The sequence below is a fragment of the Moschus berezovskii genome, chromosome 10 (genome assembly GCF_049115385.1).
Source record: "Moschus berezovskii isolate FMDL1 chromosome 10, NW_MosBer_1.0, whole genome shotgun sequence".
In the NCBI taxonomy this organism is placed as follows: domain Eukaryota; kingdom Metazoa; phylum Chordata; class Mammalia; order Artiodactyla; family Moschidae; genus Moschus; species Moschus berezovskii.
In genome coordinates this window covers 70,463,142-70,485,321 of record NC_142469.1, presented here as the reverse complement: position 1 = coordinate 70,485,321, position 22,180 = coordinate 70,463,142, and the positions used below count along the sequence as shown (strand labels likewise).

At 45.8% G+C, this 22,180-nt stretch overlaps 1 protein-coding gene across 1 annotated transcript in view; it reads left to right on the top strand.

Moving 5' to 3' along the window:
- NT5E (5'-nucleotidase ecto) overlaps positions 1-22,180 on the top strand; it is a 63,508-nt gene that overhangs the window by 23,706 nt on the left and 17,622 nt on the right. The window contains exons 2-3 of the mRNA XM_055433034.2: positions 5,251-5,473; positions 10,793-10,981. Coding sequence (XP_055289009.1) covers positions 5,251-5,473; positions 10,793-10,981 — 412 coding nt within the window. The remainder of the gene's footprint in view (positions 1-5,250; positions 5,474-10,792; positions 10,982-22,180) is intronic.

The window sequence follows — 22,180 nt, the reverse complement described above, 5'->3', positions numbered from 1 at the left end:
AAATAAGAAAAGAAGAAGAATAAAAGGCAGGCAATATTCCAGGTATTTGGATGATCGAAAATACTGGGCTGAGCTAGGTAGAGAACGTGAAAAGTCTCTTTCCTATATGATCATCAAGTTTTGTTTTGCTTTTAATAGTGAGAACCCAAGGTTTCTCCTATACCAAGGAAGTGATGAGGATAATGAGCTGGGGTTAGACCAGACGCTCTCATTGTGTTCCTATGATCCCAGTGTTGGAGATACTGAAAAAGGTCATTTTGTGAGGTTTAACTCTCTTAAATTACAGAAAAGTGCAGTTGGTGAAATTTAGTGTTTGTATTAAAAATATTCAAGGTGATGACAGTGCTAGAACCAGTGGGTGAATAGGGCTCTCAAACGAACAAATGAATGAAAATGAGTTTTGTTTCCAGTATTGGAAATGAAATGTTTAGAGAGCAGAAAAGTGAGTGAAAATGTGAGAATATCCTTTAGGGTCAGGAAAATCACTTGCTTCTGTGAGGATTAGAGTGATAAGTGGCACATAAGAGGGTAGCTCATATCAGGGTTAGTTGGTACATGTACATATGGTACAACGTAAGTTGGTACACATATGTTGGGCAGGGCAGCAAAAAATCAACAAGCACACATACGAGAAGGTGGACAGGGTCTTCAGAGAGGACTCGAGAAGGTGTAATAATACTGCAGTATGAATTTCTAAATTCTTGTACTGGGGCTTCCCTGATGGCTCAGCAGTAAAGAATCTGCCCACCAACACAGGAGATGTATGTTCAATCTCTGGACTGGAAGATCCCCTGGAGAAGGAAATGGCAGCCCATTCCAGTATTCTTGCCTGGGAAATGCCATGGATAGAGGAGCCTGAAGGTCTACAGTCCATGGGGTCACAAAAGAGTCAAACAGGACTTAGAGATTCAATAGCAACAACATGGTGGCCCTACAAAGTTTCTGTAAGATATAAAGGAACAAGGAAAGACCATAGGCTCTGTTATGGTATATCTTTATTGCTCTAAGTTCTACTCGTAGGTAGACTCTTCCTGAGGTATTTTCACATTATTAATAAAAGCAATAGGAACGGATGAAGAAGCAGTGTATTTCACAAGTTTCCTGTGTGCCAGCAGGGTTGTGGGAGCAGGTGTCCTCAGGTGAGCTGCATGATCCTTCCCCTGCAGAGTGGACAAGTGGTGGAGCTCTGATAGGTGTGGGGGAACAGGATGGAGCAAGGAAAGTGAAGGTCAGAGAGTGGAAGCACCGAGTTTCTAGAGATACGCATTTACAAAGGGATTGTTCTGCTTTGGTATTTGTAGGAAGAATGAGCTGTGTGTAGGAGAAAGAAATTGATGGAGATTTTTCTGTTCATTTACTTATTCGTTTGATGCTGCATCCTTGCTCTCTTCCCAAAACTGTGCTGTGTGGTAAGGGACTCAGTGGGCAGGTGCAGGGTCTGCTGGGGCTGCCGGAGGGGACCTTCGAACAGAGGAAGGACCACTAACTCAGGGAGGACCACGAGGGTTTGGGGTCTTTCTTCCAGAAGGTCCATTGGCCTTCAGGAGCTAAAGTAATTAGTTGAATAAGGCAGTAAAGGCCTGGCATGGGAAAGGAATCTTCTATCTTCCTATCTATGTAGATACCTTTTTTATTATTATTTTTGGCTGTGGTGGGTCTTCATTGCTGTGTGCGGGCTTTCCCTGGTTGTAGTGAGCAGGGGCTACTCTTCATTGTGTGAGGGCTTCTCACTGAGGGCTTCTCCTGCTGATCACCGGCTCTAGAGCACTGGCTCAGTAGTTTTGACTCATAGGCTTTGTTGCTGCATGGCATGGGGATCTTCCAGGACCAGGGACTGAACCAGTGTCCCTTGCATTGCAAGGCAGATTCTTAACCACTGGGCCACCAAGGGAGCCCTGTCTATGTATATATCAATCAATCAGCAATTATGTATCATATGCGCGTGCATGCATGCTCAGTTGCTTCAGTTGGGTCCAATTCTTTGCAACCCCATGCACTGTAGCCTGTCAGGATTCTCTGTGCATGGGTTTCTCCAGACAAGAATACTGGAGTGGATTGCCATGCCCTCATCCAGGGGATCTTCCCAACCCAGGGTTGGAACCCACATCTCCTGTGTCTCCTGCATTGCAAGTGGATTCCTCACTGTTAAGCCACCAGGGAAGTCCATATATCTATCATATACAGAGGGACAAAGATAAGTGAAAACACAGAAAACTATGAATAGTCAGAAATTTATTTTGAGTACTTACTCTGTTATGCAAAGCCCATTAAAGCCAAGCACAGAGGTTAAAAACATTGAAGTCAAACAGAAGTGGCTCTGGTCCCAGCTCCACTCCTTACTAATTTTGTGACCTTGAACCATTTATTTAATGTCTCTAGATCTCAGTTTTTCCCCTCTGTAACACAAGGATAGTAATAATACCAGTGTCACAGCACAAAACCAGGTTTTCTACACAATATCACCTTGCATGATGCTGGTATGTGGCATGTACTTAGTAAATACTGACTCGCTGTCATTACAAATTTTGTTTTATTCATTCATTCCTCTTCCAGAGGAAGCTTCAGTTTAGAAAAGTATTCAGGTCACTGCTCATGAATGACAGAGCCAGGCCTGCCTGCTGCCTGGAGGTGGGTGTCTGAGGGAAGCTGGAGGAGAAAGCAGGACCAGACCTCAAAGAGCTCAGGACATTGAACTTTATCACAGAGGAAGTTCAGGTGGAGCCTCTCAGGGCCCTTACAGTCAGGACCAACAAGTTCAGATTTGCATTTTAGATGATACTGGCAGCAAGGTGCAGGTTTAGAGATGGCAGTGGTAGATCTAAAGGCCCGGCTGGGGGCCAGGGTTGGGGGTAGGGGCACCACATGCAGGTGGGAGCAATGGGGTAGGCTGAACTGGAGCGTATAAATAAAGGGGGAGATGCTGGTGGGAGGTGAGGAGAGGGAGTTGCGCGAGTGGGAGGGATTCGGCTGCTCCAGGGTTTCTGGCTGCAACTGACTGGGCAGATGGCAGCACCTTGGACCAAGATGGGGATCCCAGAGGCAGGAGCTTGCGCGCAGTAAGCTTGGGGTGCCTGTGGGACTCTGGGGGGCAATGTCCACTTGGCAGCCAGACGTAGAGATACAGAGTCAGGAGTCAAGTTGGGGTTGTAAATGTTCAGTTGGGTGTTGAAAGTGTGGGTGGCAATGACAGCATTCAGGCAACCCTTGCACAGCTCCAAGCACACACTCTCCCCACCAGGCAGAGAGGTGGAAAGGCAGCCAAGGTCACCACTTTCAGGGCTTTACACTCAAGTCCAAGGAGGAGACACCAAGCAAGACAAATAAAGGAAAACTAAGTTCAGCTATTGCTGAGTGCTAGCAGTATAATGGTAAAATGCAAGGTAGCTGACGCATTCACAATCTCATGAAGAGCTATGGAAACAGTCATTAAAAAAAAAAACCTGTACAGTTAAGCAAGATTATTATGAGTAATTGTAACCTCATAAGGCAGACTTATTTCACCATAAGAAGAAACCATGATATTCTAAGAATAGAAGAGAAAAAGACAATTACCCAAGACTGGGAGAAACTTTAAGTAGTCAGCGTTTAAGAGGGAAGCACTTAGGTAAGAGGAAGAAGTAAAAATAAGCAGATATTCAGAGATGGGATAAAAGGCAAGTTCAGAAATTCTGAGTTTAATCAGGGAGACAGGCACATGGGAACATGAAGAGCCTGTGCTGCTTTCTTCATGGAAACACGTGCAGATGAGGACATGATGCACATGGCCCTTTGAGCGTGGGTACTGGCGAGGGTCACCTGCCCAGCAGGTGAGGGGCTCCAGCGCTGAGAGGGGTGAAGGCTGGAGGTGAAGGTCGCAGTGGCTCAGGGGCACTCCTTGTGGGGAGGACCCCACGATGTGCAGAACAAGCTCCTATAGGGTAGAATGGGTAGGAAGGAGGAGGATGGGGACAGTCAGAGAACACGGGGGTGGGGGTGTTTGTTTAGATGGAGGGGTCTTCCAGGGTACTTCCAGGCCTGTTCCCAGATGACCCTCAAAGTGAAGCAAAATCAAGTGTGGTGTATAGAAGGTTTGAGACTCACTGAGTTAAGTACTAAGATAGAGAATCAGCCTTGGCAGCCAGAGCCCATGGGTGGGTGGCTGCAGTAGGTGAGTTTTTTCCAGGAGACCCTTAGAGAAGGAGTAGAAGGCTTTGGGGGAGGTGGCCAGCTGGTCCTCTTTTGTCAGCATCACCCTGGGGAAAGATACCAGGTGTCAGGGTGATATCTGGTTCAGCAGCCAGTCCCCGAGCAGTGAGGAAAGGGAGCTAGGGAATAAGTTGGGAGCAGGGTGTCTTGTGTTAAAGCGTGCCAGCTCCTCCCAGAGCCCTGGCTCGGAGCCCATCTGGAGCCCCAAAGGCCTGCAGTGTTTTCATCCTGCTTTCCTTGGATGAGAAGCTGCTGAGAATGAAACCCAGGGTGACCCAGAATTGACAGGAAGCAGAAACCAATGCTCTGCTATCAGAGTGCAATCTCCTGCTTGGCCTTGGGATCCTCGCCTTCCCAGAAGAATAGAGGACCACAGAGTCCTAGGGAAGAAACAGTTATGGGAACAAAAGGGCGTCATGACCCAGGAAATGGGAGCTGCGTTGGGGAGGGGACGCCTCAAGTGTCTGTTCATCACACGACCCCAGCCCCTTTTGCTAAAGTCCTGTTGATTTTAACAGTTGTCCCCAGCATATAAGAATGGAATGATTGGTTTGGTGAATTGAGATACTGGCTTATGAGAGAAAACCATGTGAAGGGGCTAGACAGAGCCTGGTAAATGCAGACTCTCAACCTGCCCCAGACCTGGAGGTGACACTGACCTGTCTGCAAGTGCCTTTCACACACATTGATCTCACCTCAGCAGGTGATATGGGGCCTGGGGTTCTGACATCTGCCTGGTGATCTGACTACCCCTAGGCCTGACCCCAGGGCCCTGGAGTAAAATCTCTGAGCCTGAGGAGGACATCAGTCATACAGTCAGCTTCCTAGAGCTTCTCCAGTTTTCGGAACCCTGTGTTAAGGTCATTTTTTTTTTTCAGCTGTGCCGTATGCTTTGTCGGATCTTAGTTCCCTGAGCAGGAATTGAACCCATGTCCTCCACAGTGAAAGCATGGAGTCCTAACCAGTGAACCAGCAGGGAATTCCCCAAGGTGATATTCTCTGAAGTGTGTTTTTACTGGCAATTTCAGAGTACCTAATTCTTGTTCTCTTTTCCCTTTCCACCAGGCACTGGGAAATCACGAATTTGATAATGGTGTAGAAGGCCTGATTGATCCACTACTCAAAAAGGTCCAATTTCCAATTGTAAGCGCAAACATTAAAGCCAAGGGGCCTCTAGCATCTAAAATTTCAGGACTATATTCACCATATAAAATTGTTTCTGTTGGTGATGAACTTCTGGGGATTGTTGGATATACTTCAAAGGAAACCCCTTTCCTCTCAAATCCAGGTATTTTCTTCTTTTACAGCACTCATTGCTTGAAAATAAGTGGCACTAAATCAGAGTGTGGCATTATTTTTCTGGATGGTTGATCAAAGTAGGAACAATGTGTGGTGTTGGACACGTGTGGATGACATTGAAAAACCAATCTAGTGGTTTCCAGTTGCCCTAAGTAACTTAAAGACACTTGCTCTCCTGCTCAATGAATTGCTGACATCAGCAGTAACATTGCTTAATTCAGCACATTCAGAATTTGGATGAGAGGGCCATTTATATCCAATGCTGATGCCAGAAGGAGCCATTTATTGGAAAATGAGAGTCATGTAACTCATGCCCTTTTTTCTGTGGAACCAGGGAGCCCAGAGCCAGGGTTTTACCTCATCTTCCTTTTTCTAGTATGATTATTACATATCTAGTTAGCTCCCTTTTTCATTATCTCTTGTTTTAATGGCTTTGTTGTATCTGGCTTTCTGGGAAATATATATATATATATTCTTGAATGGTCTTGTGTGTGTGTGTGTGTGTGTGTATGTATCATATAGCAGATATATATGTATATCTACTATAGTCATATGTACACACACATATATCTGTATAACCCTAAGACCATTCAGAAAACATTCGTGAGCCATTTTTACAGGAATGGTTTGGCAGTGAAAACAAAAAGATGATTTTCCTAAATTGCAAGTGAGTTAATCAGTCATGTCATACTCTTTTCAGATCCATGGACTGTAGTCCGCTAGCCTCCTCTGTCCGTGGGATTCTCCAGGCAAGAATACCGGAGTGGGTTGTCATTTCCTTCTCCAGGGGATCTTCCCCACCCAGGAATCAAACCCACATCTCTTTGTGTCTCCTGCATTGGCAGGCAAATTCTTTACCAGTGTGTCACCTGGGAAGATTTTTCTAAGTTATCCAAGTCAATTTTCTTTCCATATTTGAAGAAAAAAAGGAAACAAGGATTTTTGTCAAGAACAAACTGATAAAGGAAATCTTGGAAAATGACAGTTAGAAATGTCATGTGTTTACTGTTGCTGTTAAAGTAGTAGCAGGCCATCAGAACCAACAGAAAAATCAATGCACTTGACCCCTGAGTGGCTCAGGGGTAAGGAGAGGGTCCTGCGAGCTCGGAAGCAGGGCTGGGCTGCTCTCCACTGCTGGGGACCTGGGGTTCATCAGGCACCCCAGGCACCAGGTGACATCCCTCCCACAAGCCTTTGCACGTGGTCCATGGCCGTGGCTGAAATCATTGTGAAAACGCCACAGCAGGCACCCGTGGACATCATGAATTACCAGCTTTTGAAGAGCTATATGAGTGCTCTTCTGACTAAAAAGAATGTGGCCCCACTGGAGGCACCCAGTGTACAGTCTCGGGCTTCTCTCCACCGCCCAGCGTGGCTCTGGCCCTTCCACCCTGCTGCTTACAGCAAGGTGATAAGCTCTTCCCAGGTTCAGGGCACGCTTCTGTCTGGGCCCCCTGGGGCTTTCCTGCCCACAGGCGAGGGTGGCGATTACAGAGTGAACCAATCACTGACGTGGGTGGGGCTGGGGTCCTGAGCTGAGGCCCCCCAGTTGCCGCAGGTCGCCCTTGGGTGGGACGCTCCTGCTGTGGGTCCCCAGCACCCCCTGAAAATGCCTCCCCTGATCACGTTTGTCCTCACTCTGGGCTTCCTTGGGAGCAGCCTGAGGACAGAGCTGGTCTCCTCTAAGTGAACATCTGGAACCTAATAGAGGGGCCAGCTCAGGATCTCTGACTAAGGATGTGGACATGTTGAATAACAGAATAGTTATGTGTCTTCATGATGTCTATTCCATCCAGGGGGATTTGAGTTCATTAAAGGTAGAATCTAATGAAATGTCATAAACAAAGTCAGGGAGGGAGGGAAGAGGGTCTGGGGAGTGAAGGGCAGGATGGCCAACTTGGGGGTCAGGTAGACACGATGAAGACCCTCCCTGGCCCTCTCTAAACTGTGTGAAGAATCCTGGGGCAGAGGGCGTTCCAGAAGTGAGGTCAGAGTCATCTGCTGGGACCCCTGCTCCCAAGGGCAGGGACCTACTTGGTGCCAGCACAAGGGGCTTCCCAGTGAAAGCTGTGGAATGAACACGCGAGGGCAGGCGGGTGTGGGGCCACAGTCCCAAAGTGTTAGGTGTTCAGTTTCCTGAAACGTGGATTCTAAGTAGAGAAAGCTGGAAAGTGGGTTGATGACTGGATTGTTGGGCTGAGGAGTTCAGCATGATTTGGAGAAAAACATTAGTCCCTGCTTTCGCAGTCAGCAATAAAGAGGCTTCCCTAATGGCCCAGTGGTTCACTTTCCCATGCAGGAGGTATGGGTTCCATCCCTGGTTGAGGAGCTAACATCCCATGTGCCTCACGGCCAAAAAAACCAAAATGCAAAACAGACACTTCCCTGGTGGCTCAGACATTAAAGAATCCACCTGCAATGTGGGAGACCTGGGTTCAATGCCTGCATTGGGAAGATCCCCTGAGAAGGAAATGGCAACCCAGTCCAGTATTCTTGCGTGGAGAATCCCATGGACAGAGGAGCCTGGCGGGCTACAGCCCATGGGGTCGCAAAGAGTTGGACACAACTGGGTGATTAAGCACATAGCACAAAACAGATAATATTGTAACAAATTCAATAAAGACTTTAAAAATTGTTTTTAAAAATAGTCACCAATAAAAAGATAGATGAGGGGGATGGTGGGGATGTAAGGGGCGGGGACCAGCCTTGCTGGGACTCTGACGACGCCTTACCAGTTTACAAAAGACGTGAGAGCTGAAAGGACCACACTCTTTGCAGCATCTCCCAGGAGAGAGGGGCTGCATTGTGTAGAGACCAGTGCAGGAGCTGGGCAGGGGTGCAGCAGTGTCTCAGGGGACGCTTGCTTCTCCCAAGACCACAGGCTCAGCAGCCCGGCTCCTCTGGTAGATCTCTGGCCCCAAATATCCAGCCTCAATCCTTCACTCCTGGTGGCCTGGGTGCCCACGGGCATAATTTGTATTTCTAGCACATTTCATTTATTTTATTTAGATAATGAAATTCCTTTCACTCCCCGGTGGCTCAGATGGTAAAGAATCCACCTGCAATGCAGGAGATGCAGGTTCAGTCCCTGGGTTGGGAAGATGCCTGGAGGAGGGCTTGGCAACCCACTCCAGTATTCATGCCTGGAGAATCCCATGAACGGAAGAGCCTGATGGGCTACAGTCCATGGGGTTGTAAAGAGTCATACATGACTGAGCCACTAACGCTTGCACTTTTCCCTTCATATTATCCTGAAATAAATCCCATGCCTTCTGTATGTGGGATGACCAATCATGTGAGGTTTCTGATGTGTTAGGAGAATACATTTCTTTGTTCTCGGAGGCCTTTCTCTTGACTTTTTGTTCTTTCCTGCCCACCACAGTGAAGCAGAGGGTGAGGCATAAGTCTCAGCAAACGTCCATTCAGTTACTCGCTCCCTCTGGGAGCCTGCCTCTGTGCCTGGCAGTGTTCTTGGCATCAGAGAAATGGACCCCAAAAAGCCCTGCCCACTGGGGTTTCCCATTTAGTGGGAAAAGAAGTAGATGAGGAAAATGTTTGGTGCACCAGAAGGTGGTGAATGCCACAGAGAGAAATTAAGCAGAAGTGTGGCATGGGGGGTGTGCACCTCGTTGTTTCAAGGGGAGATCAGTGAGAGGATCAGTGTTGACATGGCACTGAGGGTGACCTGGGAGTCTTGAGCTTCTTGGGGTGACTGGCAAGAATAATCAGATTATTCTTAATGGCCTCATGGCAGACAGTGATGGCCAAGCTGTTATAACTCTTGATTTTAAAATGTTGCCCTGTAAGCTATTGGCAGCACTGCAGATCCCATCCACATCTGTGAACCACTTGTTTTCAGGCTGTCGATCTGGGGTTCCCCCAGCTTTACCATCAACCTTGCTGCTTGTTTTCCATGGTCTTTGGCACAAATCAGCTTAATTGATGCGAGGGACTCCAGAGTTCCCTTCTGGAACACACAGAGATCCCCGAACACCACAGCATCAGAAGTGGTATGTTTAACCATCTCATAGCTCCTTAGATGAATACTTTTCAAACTGGAGATAACAGACTTCTGGGTTTTGAAAAGTTGTTGGGAGACTGAGTCATCTTTTGGCATTTTTGTTCTAGGGTTGGTTCCAGTATAAGGGAATCCGGATCCTCTGGAAGGTCCGGAGTCACAGCTGGCTGGCTGTGACTTCAGCGTATCTGTGTTCGTAGGCCTGTCTGTGCCAGTCAGAGCTGTAAGCCCTCCAGCCATGCTGCGGTTTGACTGCAAGACAGGGACAAATGGAGAGCCTGGTGGGCTTACCACACCAGGTAGCGCCAGCCTGCAGCACACAGCACCTAGCTGTGCGGTCACACCCACACTCGCCAGCCGCACTAGCAGGCAAGCTTCAGCTCCCACTGTGTAGGGGGTGAGCCTCCTGGGAGGGATGCAAGGCTCCCAGGGCCAGCAGTCCTCGGATGAGAACCCAATCTAATCAGTGCTCAGCGATGCTCTAACACTGACCTTATCCAGTGGACAAGACAGTGTTGTCAATGGCATCAATTCAAGGACTAGTCGTGGACAAGAGTTTCGAGTTTGAAGATTGATTGTGCTGAACTTGCAAACAAAGCCATACAGTAGCTAATCTTTTTTTTTAAGTTTTATTGAGATATGATTGACATCCAGCACTAAGGTATATAGCATAATGACTTGGCATGTATACAGTCCAACATGTTTATGTGCTCAGGCATGCTTTGTGGTGACCTCATGGAAGTCTGAATAAAAATACAAATAAATTAAAGAAATAGAGAGATTACAAATCTGAACCCTGCTCACAGTTTGAGATTGAATTTGAGCAACATAGTATCATCCGCAGCCTTAAACCAACAGGCAACCTTGTGTGTCTTAGACTCTCAGTCCTGTCTGACTCTTCCTGACCCCACAGATTATAACCTGCCAGGCTCCTCTGTCCCTGGAATTTTCCAGGCAAGAATATTGGAGTGGGTTGCCATTTTCTTCTCCAAGGGATCTTCCCAACTCAGGGACTGAACCTAGATCTCTTGCGTTGCAGGCGGATTCTTTATCATCTGAATCACCAGGGAAGCCCCAATGCAACATTAAGGGAATGTAACTGAGAATATTGATGTGAATTTGTATTGGCTTTGTAGAGCTATTACACTGAATTTATAAGTAAGTTTTGGTCTTAATAATTTAAGAACTTTAGGCAGTAAGATGTTTTTACTTGATATGCTTATATAGTAAGCAATATGACAAAAAAAGAAGCTGTTATTAAATAAGTGTCCATTTTATTTTCTTCCTTAGGAACAAATTTAGTATTCGAAGATGAAATCGCGGCATTGCAACTTGAAGTAGATAAGTTGAAAACTCTAAATGTGAACAAAATTATTGCACTGGGACACTCTGGTTTTGAAGTGGATAAACTCATTGCTCAGAAAGTGAAGGGTGTGGACGTGGTGGTGGGAGGACACTCCAACACGTTTCTTTACACAGGTAATGGTCCCAGGAGGACCAGATAATATATGTTGATATAAAGTATAATATGTATTAATACATGTAATAATATATATAAGTGATGCACACTGAGTGATAATGTATAAAGCTTACTCAAAGAGACTTTAAAATTTTTTTTTGTATTGAAATACAGTTGATTTACCACATTGGGTGGGAATGGCCGCAGGCAGGTTGCAGACACAGTATGAGTGTGATGGAGACGGTGAGGATGCTGACAGAGATGCCAGCTTTCTTAGTGCAGGTGACTTTGCCATCAAGCATCTGAGAGCCACTTAAGTAATTCAGGACGGGGGAGGTGGCTAGACTGAGGATGCCAACACCAAGAAAGCCCCCACTGGAGCAGGTCATTGGGCAGCACTGGGTGGAGGTGTAGACTCTGGTGTGGACGGTCTGGACTCTTAGCAAGGGGTGGGCTCCTGTTGGCCTGCCCTCCCTCATTGGTAGAATGAGGGTCAGTTATAACGCACTGCTGTGGCTTCATGTGTGTGTGAGTGGACGGTGGTGAAGGGCCTCAGAACAGGGCCTGGAGCTCTAGGCTCACGCTTCGGTCATGTCCCAGCTCTGGAATAAGACACCCTCCTGGGTCTTTCCTTAGCTTCCCTCTGAGGCAGCATCAGCGCCTCAGGACACACAGTAAGAACGAGGTATATGCATCCCACCCCTGCATCGGGTCGAGCAGTGGCTTCAAAGCCGTTTGACTGTGATCCATAGTAAGAAGGGTGTTGTTCACGAGGACCCAGTGCATGCTTTCACACACACGTGCATGGAATGAAATATTCCCCAAAGCACTTGGGGTGAACCCTGATATTTTCTGTTCTGTTTCACTTTTTTTTAATTCATTGGCTGTGCTGGCTCTTCATTCCTGCGAGAGGGCTTTCTCTAGGTGGGGCAGCGAGCAGGGGCTACTCTCTAGTTGCAGTGCTCAGGCTTCTCATTGTGGTGGCTTCTCTTGTCGTGAAGCACAGGCTGTAGGGTGTGTGGGTTCAGTAGTTTCGACATGAGCGTTTAGTTGCCCTGGGGCATGTGGGATCTTCCTGGACCAGGGATTGAACCTGTGTCCCCTGCATTGGCAGGTGAGTTCTTAACCACTGGAACTCCAGGGAAAAATGTCTACTTTTTCACTTTTTAAGTGCCAATTACCACCCACTTAATTAATTTCTTCATATTATAGCTAGGTCATATTTTGAATAGCTGAGTTTTCAATGAGCTATGGCCAAAATGGGCAAGAAGAATTAAAGGAATCCGATGCCGCCTCTCAGATGTTGACGGCATTGCCACGCTCCCTCTGACTTGCCTTAGACCCTCTGAAGGCACAGCCACCATCCGCAGCCTTGGTACACGGCCATCAGTCAGTGAGCCCTGCTGGGCCTGCGAAGGCTGAATGGCTGTGCCCCTCCTCCTGCTAATTCTGCAGCCTGTTGTTTTGTTCCTGTCACTTTGGTTCCAGCCAATGAGATCCTGCAACAGGGAATGTGTCTTCTGCTAAGGAAATGATAAATATTGAATGACTGAATGAAAGAAAGATTTGGGGATAAAAATTACACTATTTACCCACAAACTTTGAAGTAGATAATTACAGTCTTGAGAAAAAAACTACTGTAGAGTTAGTATTTTATCTCACATTTCGTGATTGCTTACCAAGATTAAATTGTTCTCATGAAAATGTTCAATTTGGGCACTCATCATTGTGAGGAATGAACTTAACAATTAAAGGGAATTCTAGGACACAACAGGAGATGAGATATGTTTGCTTCTTTAAATAAATTTTCCCAACCTAAAAAAGCAAACAGAAAACAAAACAACAACAAAACACAGCCCTTCACTAAATTGCCTTGAGAATTAGCATAAAGTTGGGAATTCCCTAGCAATCCAGTGGTTAGAACTCTGCACTTTCACTACTAAGGGCCTGGGTTCAATTCCTGGTCCAGGAACTAAGGTCCAACAAGCCAAGGAAAAGACAAAAGAATTAGCGTAAATTAAATATGCTTGAGGAGATCCAACCAGTCCATTCTAAGGGAGATCGATCCTAGGTGTTCATTGGAAGGACTGATGCTAAAGCTGAAACTGCAATACTTTGGCCACCTCATGCGATAAGTTGACTCACTGGAAAAGACTCTGATGCTAGGAAAGGTTGGGCGAGGGAGGAGAAGGGGACGACCGAGAATGAGATGGCTGGATGGCATCACCGACTCTGTGGACATGAGTTTGAGTGAACTCCGGGAGTTGGTGATGGACAGGGAGGCCTGGCGTGCTGTGATTCATGGGGTCGCAGAGAGTCGGACACGACTGAGCGACTGAACTGAACTGAACTGAAATATGCTTGATTAATCAAATTAGGGTTAAAATAATACATCATTTCCTGGAGAAGGAAATGGCAGCCCACTCCAGTACTCTTGCCTGGAGAATCCCATGGCCAAAGGAGCCTGGCAGGCTACAGTCCATGGAGTCACAAGGAGTCAGACGTGACTTAGCGACTAACAACAACAACAATGAATCATTTGTGATTTTAAATCTCCTGAGAACCATTTCAGCACACACAAGACCCAACACACACACATACACACTCACCTGAAACAATTTCACAAAACGTCTAGATTGTACCTTATATTTTATGTTCTGTTTAATTCTTTTAAATGCTGTAACCACTTACTAAAGAGGTTTGTCTTGTCCATATTTTTAAACACTCAGCTGTAAATGAGGCCAAAATGGCCCAAACAGTGCAAGAACAGTTTCCCTCCGAATACTAAACACCACTGCAGGTTCTTTGGATGATAGCCATCATGTACATGCAGACCAGACCACCCTGGTATTCCCTCACCATTCTTATGTCAGGATGAAGATAAAAGAACTTTCCTGACCAGGTTTGCAAAATGTCAGGGCTACAAGGATGAGGGTTAGAATGCAGACGTCTTCTCTAAAGGAATTAAACCCTAGAGTTATGAGCTGGTCTGTGCACTTGCCTTTGGAGACTAAAAGAAGTAAAGTGCATTCAGATTGAAAGATGTGGCAGGTGTGACAGAGGACTCTCCTCCGTGTGTGACCCTTGAAAGCAGCCAGGCTCCTAAGATCTGTCTCTCTGTTTGCCTCCCACTATTTTAACTATAGTTTGGATCATGCAAATCTGTCTGGTTAGCTGTGGCTTTGGTGAGTGTAGGCATGCGTTCCCATCTGCAAAGTTAAAGAGTTACAAGTTTTAAGTCTACAATCCCTTCTGTTCAGTTTCTTGATCCTATCAACTTGTGACTGTCACCTCTTTTTCAGCAGTTTTAATTCTGGAGCCACAGGCTGATGAGACCTAGTCATTATCCTGAATTGCTCATCCCAACAACCCTACTCCCTCCTCCCCATAAGGTGCTCTCACCTTATTCTTCAGCAAGCTGCCTGCAGCCTCACTGAAACCTCAGTCTGGTGAACCCTCCACCCCTCCCAGCCCAGCAGGCCCCACTTCTCTTCCTTACCCTGGGAATACCCATGGCAGACTCACCACCAGGTCTCTAGCTGATTCAAGGAAGACAGGTGCCCAGGACTGTGGAGTGAATGCCAACAGATGTGGCTCCTTTAAAATAACATTTCTTTGGAATTCCCTTGCAGTCCAGTGGTTAAGACTCTGCAGGAGACCCAGGATCAATCCCTGGTTGGGGAACTAAGATTCTACATGCCACATAGCACACTCCCCCGCCCCCGACACACACAAAATTTTAAGAGCAAGATTTCTTTATTTGAACAGTTTTTTTTTTCCATTAAGTACCTAATTTGTGTTGCTTCTGGATTTCATCACACATTTCTTAAATATGAAATCCAAGCCTTGTCATTGACTTAAGAGAACACAAATGATTTTAATGCATACAGTATTTTGTTCTCAAAATAAATAAAGTTCACTATTTTAAGTATAAACAAAACCATGAAGGCTATTGTTTGTTCTTCCCACTGCAGCCAGCAGCCAGGTATGCACTGTGCAAGGATGGACCCACCCCTGCTTCATTAGAATAATGAAGTCAAAGAGGGCAAGAGATTTGGTTGTGCTTTGCAATCATTGTTCATCTCGTGATTGATTTTCACTCGTGTAGTTTAGATAATCTTGCCTTTTGGAAAAAAAAAGGAGTCTTATTACTTACTACACCCACAGGATAGGGAAACACTCTTCAACAAAGAACCACTTCCTTCGGTCATCCATAGGACTGAGGATGTGTGGGTTTGAGTGAACTGGGAGAGCCAGCCACAGGGCAAAGGTGTGGCTGCTAGCTTCAGAGATGATGGCCACCAGGCACAGGGACTCACTCCTTCTGGGGGTCACTACTCAGGACCCCTCAGTCAGCTTCCAATCTCAGCACCAACATCCTTCACCAAGCGAAACCAGAGCCTTCTGGCTAATGATTTTTGCAGCCCCATAACACTGATCGGTTTTAGTAGCATCTCATGGAAGTGCTTTCCAAGGCAAAGTGGGACGAGCCAAGCCCCAAAAGTGAAAAGAACAGCTATTAATATAGAAGAGGATCACGTCATTTGGCAGGCTGAGTTGTAAGAAAGCTGATGGCCAACTACATATTGTGAAATCGAAAGCCTACTCCTATCACAGAGTCAAATCTCTTCCCGGAGGAGAGAAGAATCTTTTACATTCTTGTTGTTCTGATTTTTCCCCTTGATGGTCTTAGAGATGGATTTCAATTCTCTGATCTCTCTGGCAAGCATCATGGGGTTGTGGAGAGGGCTTTTGCACTCTGATGGATCCAGTTTCCATCCTGGGGTTGGTCGCTGCTGGCTGGCCAACCTTGTGTGCCTGAGTGTCTGACTCCTTGTGACTCCTGTGAACCATAGCCTGCCAGGCTCTTCTGTCCACGGGATTCTCCAGGCAAGAATACTGGAGTGGGTTGCTGTGCCTTTCTCCAGGGGATCTTCCCAACCCAGGGATCGAACCCACATCCCTTAAGACTCCTGCATTGGCAGGCAGGTTCTTTACCACTGGCTCCTCCTGGAAAGTCCTGTCCAACCTTGGACATGTCTTAACCACTCTAGGCTTCAGCATTTTATTTTAAAAAATGGTTGCAATGATTTGACTACCTCAGAGAATGTTGTAGGGATTAAATAAGATCGTATAGTAACAGAACTGGGCCCCAGAGCATAGTGGGTCCAAGAAAAAAAAGTCAATTCTGTAACATAGGGAAATGTATACAATTTCATTTTAAATGAAAAAGAGGAAGATACAAAAAATTTTTTGTAGCTCTACAGAATTTTCTTACCCAGATTGTAGCAACCTGACATTCGTGTATGTGTGCCAAGTCTCTCCAGTCCAATCCAACTCTTTTGCGACCCCATGGACTGTAGTCCACCAGGCTCCTCTGTCCATGGGATTTTCCAGGCGAGAATACTGGAGTGGGTTGCCATGCCCTCCTCCAGGGGGTCTTCCTGGCCCAGGGATTGAACCAGCATCTCTTATGTCTCCTGCATTGGCAGGCAGGTTTTTTACCACTAGCACCACCTGGGAAGCCCCTTGACACTCGTAACTCCAAGCAAATTTATACGGTCTCTCCTCCCTTTAATAAATGGAAAGACTATCCTACAAAACTTAGCGAACACTGGAGCTCTTCTTACCCCCTTCCCCCCAAATCTGATCATTCCTTGGGGAGCCTGTATTTTTCCTGATCCCCTTGGTCCTAATTCTTTCTTGTGTCTCCTCCATTCTTGCCTGTTTCAAACCATTCTTAGCGTGAAGCACAGACCCAAGTATGGAAAAGTGACCTTTCTTCTTGATCTCTGCGAATTCCGTCCCCACAAGGCAGCTTCCTTTCAAGTCTGCCAGGCCCTGCAGGGGACCTGCCACTGTGCAGCCGGGAATAACCTCACCTTCCAAGTCTCCCGCTCCTCAGGGCATGCCTCGCTGGCTGACTTTCTTCCCCAGCCCACCCTCCTCCCCATCCTCACCTACCGCCCATTCCACGTTCTCCTGTTCTTCCTCCCGTCCCCACACCCTTTATCCAAGGCTACCTCCTGAAACTCAAATGTCTACCACTATTTTTATGCAAAAAAATAAGCTCTCTGCACACACCCCTGCCCTACCGCGTCTCCGTCCCTTCTTCCAGGCAGGTCTGCCTCACCTCCCCGTGGGGAGGAGGAGAGGGACAGGGACCCAAGTCATTATTAGGGGAGCCTGTTGGACACTCATCCTCTCACAGGCATTCACTAGACAGAAAATGGTTTCTCCCTAGAATGGATTTTGCCACCCATTTCCCCCTCTTAGCTATCCGTAAACATATATTTTTTTAATTGAAGGATAGTGGATTTGCAATGCTGTATTGATTTCTGCTATACAGCAAAGTGATTCAGTTATACATTCATATACATTCTTTTTCATATTCTTTTCTGTTATGATTGGTCACAAGCTGGTGAATGTAGGTTCCTGTGGGCTACAATAGCACCTGTTGTTTCTCCATCCTGCTTATGAGAGTTTGCATCTGCTAATCCCACACTCTCAACCCATCCCTCCCCACCCCCACCCCACTGGCAACCACAAGTGTATTCTCTCCATATATACAGTTTTTTTAGTTCACAGAAATTATATTGGTTATTGCCATGGGATGGGAGTGGGACTGCAAATAACTTTTTTCTTCTCCATTTGCCAAATATTGTCATGCTAATTTCACTTTGATCTAAAAAAATTTTTTAAGCTTTCTAAGCTTCTAGGGGAGCCTGTCGGATCCTCATCCTCTCACGGGCATTCACTAGACAGAAAATGATTTCTCCCTAGAATGGATTCTGCCACCCATTTCCCAAGTCAACAGACTTCCCTGGTGGCTCAGACGGTAAAGCGTCTGTCTACAATGCGGGAGACCCGGGTTCAATCCCTGGGCCAGGAAGATCTCCAGGAGAAGGAAATGGCAACCCACTCCAGTATTCTTGCCTGGAAAATCCCATGGACGGAGAAGCCTGGTAGACTACAGTCCATGGGGTCACAAAGAGTTGGACACAACTGAGTGACTTCACTTTCACTTTCTTTCAAGCTTTGTAAACTGAACCATTAATCCTAAAGTTTGTTAAAAGAAAAAATTTTCTACAATGTACTGATCAGTAGGCTTTATTCAGCAATTCATGGATGGAGCAGCATCCCATCTGGCAGAGAGAAGAGGGACCTGGAAGGACTGTAGGAGGCCAGAGAGTCTTAAAGACCAAAGGAGGAGTAGCAAGGAGGTAGTTGTTGTTCAGTCACCTAGTCATATCTGACTCTTTGTGACCCACGGACTGCAGCACACTGTGCCTCCCTGTCCCTTACCATCTCCCCAAAGTTTGCCCAAGTTTATGTCTATTGCATCAGTGATGCCATCCAACCATCTCATCCTCTGATGCCCTCTTCTCCATCTGCCCTCAATTTTTCCCAGCATCAGGGACTTTTCCAATGGGTCAGCTGTCCGCATCAAATGACCAAAATACTGAAGTTTCAGCTTCAGCATCAGTCCTTCCAATGAGTATTCAGGGTTGACTTCCCTTTAGATTGACTGGTTTGATTTCCATGCTGTCCCAGGGACTCTCAGGAGTCTTCTCCAGTACCACAGCTCCAAGACATCGATTCTTCGGCACTCCGCCTTCTTTAAGGTCCAGCTCTCACAACTGTACGTGACCACTGGGAAGAACACAGCCTTGACTATACAGGCCTTTATTGGCAAAGTAATGTCTCTGCTTTTCAACACACTGTCTAGATTTGACATAGCTTTCCTGCCAAGAAGCAAATGTCCTCTGATTTCATGGCTGCAGTTACCGTCTGCAGTGATTTTGGCCCTGGGCCTTGCTGACATTAGCTTCCCTTCTGTGGAACAGAGGGAGGTCTTGGAGCCTGTGTGTGGGGCCTGCGGGAACAGACTGGGGGGTCTGGGTCTGTCTGTTCTGGGAGAGCCTCACAGAAGACAGGTGGTTCTGGTTTACTGACGGGAAGCTTAGCATGAGTGACTCCATCTTGGGACTGATCTGGTTATTTTACAACTTGAACTCTTATAAATATAGTTGTTAAATTTTTTTTAAAGGTGCTGTATAGACTCAATTTGAGAACCTGACCTAAATAGACAAATGACCAAGTGTGTCTTCTTACTTTGAAAAGATAAGAAACTGGGAGTGTGATACTTTGTCCCAAGCAGCTGGGCTATGCCTCTCTCAGATCTCTTGTCCTCGGTTTATAAATTTCTCACAGGCCTAAAAACTCGTAGGATTGTCGGTTTTGACGGCTCATGTGTAAGGACATTTCCAAATGCTCTGTCATGCCATGAAAGCAGAACTTTGGCTTCCTCACTAGAAGTCCTCTGGGTTCTAAACTAAGCTCACTTTTTAAATTAATTTGTATTGGAGTATAATTGCTTTACAATGTTGTGTTAGTTTCTGCTGTACAGCAAAGTGAATCAGCCACACAAATCCATCTATCCCCTCCCGTTTGGATTTCCTTCCCATCTGGGTCAACACAGTGCAGTAACTAGAGTTCCCTCTGCTGTACAGTAGGTTCTCATTAGTTATCTACTTTCCACGTAGTATCAAGAGTGGAGATAAGTTCACTGAAGTGTGCAGCCCATGCTCCACTGCTCACCAGTGCGGCTGAAGCTCATGCTTTGTGGAAATCAGCTGCTCAGACCCTCACTGAATAGAAACACCTAGCATTTCCCAGGGTACACAACCACTCTGGAATGCCCTCTCCAACTAAATGCTGGTTTTCTCTTAAAAAAAAAAGAGAGAGGCCTGTTAGGATGCAAATCATTCTTTCTCTGTCTGTCCCATTCCTTTGGACTCTGCATTTTTTGTCGTTTTTTTTTTTCATTTTTTTAATTGGTGGAAAATTGTTTTGCAATGATATGTTGGTTTCTGCCATACAACAATGCAAATCAGTCATCATTTTATGTATCTTTTCCCTCTTGAGCTTCCCACCCCTCTGCATCATCACAGAACAGCCAGGCTGGGCTCCGTGTGTTATTTAGCGACTTCCCACTAACTATTTTATGCATATTTTATGCATATTTTATGATAGTGTTTATACGTCCGTGCTACTTTCTCAGTTCGTCCCACCCTCTCCTTCTTCCACTGTGTGCACAGGTTTGTTCTCTACTAGGCTCATCTGTATCATTTTTCTAGATTCCATCCCAGTTCCCAGTTCAGTCGCTCAGTCATGTCTGACTCTTTGTGACCCCATGGACTGCAACATGCCAGGCTTTCCTGTCCATCACCAACTCCTGGACACTCCTCAAACTCATGTCCATCGAGTCAGTGATGCCATCTAACCATCTCATCCTCTGTCGTCCCCTCAACTCCTGCCCTCAATCTTTCCCAGCATCAGGGTCTTTTCCAATGAGTCAGTTCTTCACATCAGGGGGTCAGAGTATTGGAGTTTCAGCTTCAACATCAGTCCTTCCAATGAACACCCAGGACTGATCTCCTTTAGGATGGACTGATTGGATCTCCTTGCAGCCCAAGTGACTCTCAAGAGTCTTCTCCAACACCACAATTCAAAAGCATCAATTCTTCGGTGCTCAGCTTTCTTTACAGTCCAACTCTCACATCTATGCATGACTTCTGGAAAAACCGTAGCTTTGACTAGAAGGACCTTTTTTGGCAAAGTAATGTCTCTGTTTTTTAATATTCTGTCTAGGTTAGTCATAGCTTTTCTTCCAAGGAGCAAGTGTCTTTTAATTTCATGACTGCACTCACCATCTGCAGTGATTTTGGAGCCCCCCAAAATAAAGTCTGTCACTATTTCCATTGTTTCCCCATCTATTTGCCATGAAGTGATGGGACCGAATGCCATGATATTAGTTTTCTGAATGTTGAGTTTTAAGCCAACAATGGAGAATTTTGAACACTGGAGAACTGAGCATTTTGAGCTTGGAGAATTTTGAGCATTACTTTGCTAGCATGTGAGATGAGTACAGTTGTGCGGTACTTTGAGCAGTCTTTGGCATTGCCTTTCTTTGGGATTGAAATGAAAACTGACCTTTTCCAGTCCTGTGGCCACTGCTGAGTTTTCCAAATTTGCTGGCATATTGAGTGCAGCACCTTCACAGCATCATCTTTTAGGATTTGAAATAGCTCAACTGGAATTTCATCACCTCCACTAGCTTTGTTCGTAGTGATGCCTCCTAAGGCCCACTTGACTTCACATTCCAGGATGTCTAGCTCTAGGTGAGTGATCACACCATCGTGGTTATTGGGGTCATGAAGATCTTTTTTGTATAGTTCTTCTGTGTACTTCTGTGGAATCTTCTAGATTCCATATATATGTGTTAATATATGGTGCTTGTTTATTTGACTTTCTTTACTCTGTATAAGAGACTCTAGGTTCATCCACCTCACTACAACTGACTCAAATTCGTTCATTTTTATAGCTGAGTAATATTCCATTGTATAAATATACCACAACTTCTCTATCCATTCATCTGTTGATGGACATCTTGGTTGCTTCCATGTCCTGGCTATTGTATATAGTGTTGCAATGAAAACTGGGTTACATGTGTCCTTTAGAATTGTGGTTTTCTCAGGGCATATGCCCAGTAGTGAGATTGCTGGGTCTGGACTCTGTTTTAACAGGCCACAGTGATAGAACCAGAGGACAGCTGTGTTGTTAGGATTTTGTTTTTAATTTTTATATAAAACACTGTTCTATACTGTAAAAAAAAAAAAAAGGATTCTGGTATCTGAATAGCACAGATAAACCTATTTGCAAAGCAGAAATAGAAACATAGACATTAAGAACAAACATATGGACCCCAAGGAGGGGAAAGGGGGTTGGGATAAACTGGGAGATTGGGATTGATATACACACACTGTTATGTATAAAATAGATAACTAACGGGAACCTACTTGTCACAGGGAATGCCACCCAGTGCTCTGTGGTGACTTAAATGAAAAGGAAATCCAAAAAAATAGGAGACGTATGTATACATGTGGCTGATTCACTTTGCTGTACAGCAGAAACTAACACACCATTGCAAAGCAACTATGAAAGTGAAAATCACTCAGTCATCTCCAACTCTTTGCAACCCCGTGAACTGTGCAGTCCATGGAATTCTCCAGGCCAGAAAACTGGAGTGGGTAGCCTTTCCCTTCTCCAGTGGATCTTCCCAACCCAGGAATCAAACTGGGGTCTCCTATATTGCTGGTGGATCCTTTACCAACTGAGTTATCAGGGAAGCAACTATACTCCAATAAATTTATTTT